The sequence below is a fragment of the Sinocyclocheilus rhinocerous genome, unplaced genomic scaffold, assembly GCF_001515625.1.
Source record: "Sinocyclocheilus rhinocerous isolate Xijiao unplaced genomic scaffold, SAMN03320098_v1.1 scaffold72, whole genome shotgun sequence".
In the NCBI taxonomy this organism is placed as follows: Eukaryota; Metazoa; Chordata; class Actinopteri; order Cypriniformes; family Cyprinidae; genus Sinocyclocheilus; species Sinocyclocheilus rhinocerous.
This window is the reverse complement of record NW_015628351.1, coordinates 4,249,887-4,254,456: the sequence shown is the minus strand read 5'-3', so window position 1 is coordinate 4,254,456 and position 4,570 is coordinate 4,249,887. Positions and strand designations below refer to the sequence as shown.

At 38.8% G+C, this 4,570-nt stretch overlaps 1 protein-coding gene across 1 annotated transcript in view; it reads right to left on the bottom strand.

Annotated features, from left to right (window-relative positions):
• Positions 1–4,570, bottom strand: part of LOC107737684 (kelch domain-containing protein 8B-like) — a 116,190-nt gene that overhangs the window by 4,416 nt on the left and 107,204 nt on the right. The window contains exon 6 of the mRNA XM_016549272.1: positions 2,217–2,318. Within this exon, the coding sequence (XP_016404758.1) occupies positions 2,217–2,318 (102 nt within the window). The remainder of the gene's footprint in view (positions 1–2,216; positions 2,319–4,570) is intronic.

The window sequence follows — 4,570 nt, the reverse complement described above, 5'->3', positions numbered from 1 at the left end:
GCTATATAAATATATATATATATATATTTTTTTTATTTATTTATTTTTTCATCAGAATATTTTCGGTTGATACAATTTCAGTGCATTACTACAGTTAACATACAAAAAATGGTTTTATTTTTTATTTATTTATTTTTGTTACAATGATAATATAAAAGCCACTTGTTTAACATACTCGTAATACTCGTAATTACAGTGTCGTAAATATCCTGAGTATCTACGTTGGTTGCTATAGTAATGACATAATACTGTCAATCGATTAAAATATTTAATCGCAATTAAGCGCATGATTGTCATGAGTTAACTCGTGATTTATTTCAACTTAATCGCACATTTTTATCTTTTCCAAATGTACCTTAAATTAATACTTTTCAAGTGTTTAATACTCTAATCAACATGGGCATGGACAAATATGGATGCTTCATGCAAATGTATGTTTATTATTAGTGAAACCATACTCAACATAGAGCATGAAGACTAGACATGTTTCAAAGGTCATAGATGTTTTTCAAATAACTTGTTCATATCTATTAGACACATGAAAAAAATAACATAGAAATACCAGGTTCCCATTACCTCTCTTTCTTTGCACTGAGCAATTTACTTACGCAAGCCATTTTCGCACGACAGGGCAGCTCACTTCTTCTGAGCATGTGAAATATTTATCATTTATTATCACACTCCTTGTTTGCCTCTCTGTGCCCACATACTGTATTTTGATGCGGCTAAATTCTCAATAAAACGGTTTTCATTGTTATATTTTACTGTTTCTGTTGTCAGACAACAGAATGAATATGAAATAGTGACTGAAACGCGACCCATTAAAACTACATAACCAGCTCTCCCTTCCAAGATGTTAATCTCCACAAAAATCCTGATTTATAATCGAGCCGTCGCCTGATGAAATCAAATACACATAAGATAAAGACAATAGCTGTGCTGTGATTTCGACTATATTTGCTTGTAAAATTAAAGGGGTCATATGATGCTTTTTTAAAGATCATTATTTTGTGTATTACAGAATAATACACAATATGTTGACATGCTTTAATGTTCAAAAAACACATTATGGAGCTACAGGGAATGAAGCATCTCCTCCAGTTATGTCATTATGTCTCTGTGTGTGCACAAGTCTGTATGGCCTGAGTGTCCAGCAATGCCTGTTAAAAAAAAGAACAGAAGAAAAAGAGGCGGAAAGGACTAAAGTACTAGCAAAAATAGCTCAGAAAAAGCACCAGATACAAAGATGAATGGCAACAGCAGACACACTAAAATCCAAGGGAGGAAAAAACACACCGAGACAAGACATGAAGGGGGGACGGGGTAGAAGAGGTGACAACAACTAAGAGAGGATAGAGCGAGCAGGTGAAAGAAGAAGTAGTGTGACGCTCAAATGTGAATGTTCTCACGCTATGAATAATGGAGACGCTCACACACACTGCTGTGATGCCTGAAATTCTGTCTATTTCTAGACATAGGAAAAGATGAAATAAAAATATGCCATGTTTAATCTGCAACACTCTGCCCTAAATATAATTTTTTGGGAAGATGCTGAAATTTCTCGCCCACTCTTTGAGCTGACATTTATTGAAGAAATCTCTCTCTCTCCCTCTAGTAATATAGCCACAGACAAATAGACTGGAAAGAAATAAGGCAGTATTTGAGTCCGATATTCAGAGCCTTTTCACTGGAGCGCAAAGACCCAAATTAACAAATCATTTCGTTTGAGGACACGTCGGTCTAAGGAACAGGGTGTCACTGAGCAATTACACATATTCATTGTTCCATAATGAAGCTAAGTGTGATTCTTTGACTTTCCAATTAAAACTAAGTTGAAACAAGTGCATAAGGGAATGTTGATCGAACTACACCCTAAAACATCTTAAATTACACTGCAAGTTACACTGATCGCTTCCTAATGGTAGGTGGCATAGTTGGGAAAGTTGTTGAGATGTGGCCTGTAATTGTTGCAGATGGTGTGAGGTGGATTCTTGTTGCTAGGTGACATTAGTGCACAGTACTTATGGCTGCACATAAAGACCTCACATAATGAATCCATTTGCTTGATATGGCATTGTATTATGAGGCCATTTCTGCAGCAGGTTGTTCTGAAAAATGACAGTCTTTGCACTGTGCTTTGTAGACTTCTTTCCTGGTTTTCTAAGCACAGTTGATCCTATTTGCATAATCTATTCACAACATCGGCAGTTACTTACCGAGTCCCCCTGCAGCAATGACCCATCCACCGAGATAGCCAGCTACGAAGTCCGCCCGCTTCTCTCTCATGCGACAGCTCCGCGTGGCCTTCAACCACACACCTGCACACAGGTGACATATCATGAAAATCTGACGTTTTCTTTCTTTTCAAGTGCTATAATCGGGACCCTGTGCATCTACCAACCCAGAAAACAGAACACTAGAGTCCCAGCCTCAGAGGAGACAAGAGAGCAGTTGATTTATTTACTGTATATTACGCTGCTGCCACACAGATCTAATATAAACATGTGATTTCTTTCCCAGTTGTTTACCTTCAATGACATGACCGACTGTTTTTGTAACTGTGTGTTGTGTGTTTTTAACAAACTTGTGTGTATTTGACAGTTTAAGCACAATAAGACATGAAAGAGAACTTAGCTTAGTACTCACATGCTGTGTGACAGCCACTTTCTGTGCGCGGATGTGTGTGCTCACAAAACATATATCAGAAGTTTAAGCTAACATGGTTTAAAATGCATGATTTCAGCGCAATAGACATGATAATCCAAACCAAACAGATGTTTTTTTTTAGCAGAGTATCCGAGGTACGAGCTGTAAAGGCACAGCCCTGTTCTGGAAAAGGGGCCAGGGAGCAGCAGCTCATTTGCATTTAAAGAGACATGCACGAAAATGGCGGGTTTCTTCTTCCACTCAAAAATCTGTGGGGTAATTTGAGCTGAAACTTCACAGACACATTCTGGGGACACCTGAGACTTATATTACATGTTGTAAAAAGGGGCATAATAGTTCTCCTTTAAGTACAAAAATGACTAAAACTAAAATTAAACAAACTTAGACTCTATATAGGCATATTTAAAAGTACAAAAACAAATAAAAAATGACAAAAACAACAAAATTAAAAAATTTAAATGAAGTCAGAAAATATAAAAATTCAATCTAATACAAAATATTAAAAAACTATAATAGTACATCAATGCATGGTCCAATTAGCCCTATTCACGTAGACAGACCTTTGGACTAATGACAGAAGGTCTAGAATCCATAGCAGCTTTCATCTGCCAATGACCACCCAAGAGGTCGTCTGGCCAACATGTAAAGCAATCTTGATAAGTGCTCATTGTCAGAGTTTTAAACATGATGGCTTTCTTATTCCATGAGAGAGTTTGCCATCACAATGGCTTTGTTTCCAGACAGACGTTTAAATGATATGACACACACGAATCCCAGAAATCCTGTAAAATCCAACCAATCAAATGACGATTTTGAAACTCGCAAAGAGTGTTCTCCGTTTTGTGTGGCTTATGCATTACACGTTCGGCCAATGGTCCATGGGCATGATGTCCTACAAATTTTATATATGTATACAGTACTGTGCAAAAGTCTTAGGTCATTAGTATTTTTACCAACAACAAAAAAGGTTATAAGCCAGTTATTTCTATCTGGCCTTAGGTTTCTTAAAGCGTCTTGGAGACATTGCCACAGTTCTTTATATTTTTTTTCTGTTTCTTCATGCAAAGCCAGATGGACTGTATGATAGTGAGATCAGATCTCTGTGTGGAGCACTGGCTGTTGTCAGACTCCTTGTGCACAGGGCTGGATTGGTAATCGGGTATACAGGGCATTATCCCGGTGGGCCGACACACTTAAGGGGCCGACAGAATGTTTTTTTTGTTTTTTTTTCAAGGACCATCAAGCAGGGACAGCGAGCAGCCAGTGGCCCATTGGACTGTCTCCCGTATTGACAGCGTAAACCATCCAATCACAATGCGCTATAGACGGAGCGATGAAGTATTTTGCTCTGCCTATATGATCGCTTCACTTCAACTTCTTCGTCATCAGCTTTTCCCACGTTTTCACAGCAGCTTTATCAAGAACAGGCTTGCGCTGCGGTGAGTGATGCAGGCCAAAGAGCCAGGCAGGAGGAGGAGAGGAGAGTAGTTGAATCGGTAAAGTGCTTGATAGGGACTCGCAGCGGAGGCAGACATCTAACCTATCCTAATGTGTGTGCATGCCATGAGTGTAGAATACATAACAGAAATGGGCACTCGAGTTAGTGACTTGGACTCGAGTCGCATTTTTATAGACTTCAGACTTGACTCAGACTCGACCTGAAATGACTCCAGACTTGACTCGAGGAAAAGGACTTGTGAATATTTTAAAAGCAACTCAAGTCTTTTACCCTTAAATACTTATATAACTGATATTCAAAAGGGGGACCACATCCGCATCCCGGCATCCATCCGGACCGCGAGCTGTAACAGCAGCACCATTTTAAGTGAGCAGCGCATCAAAACAGCGCAGCAGATCTCATAAGCGCTCAAGGTCGTTTATGGTAAATAACTTTCAGCGGGAT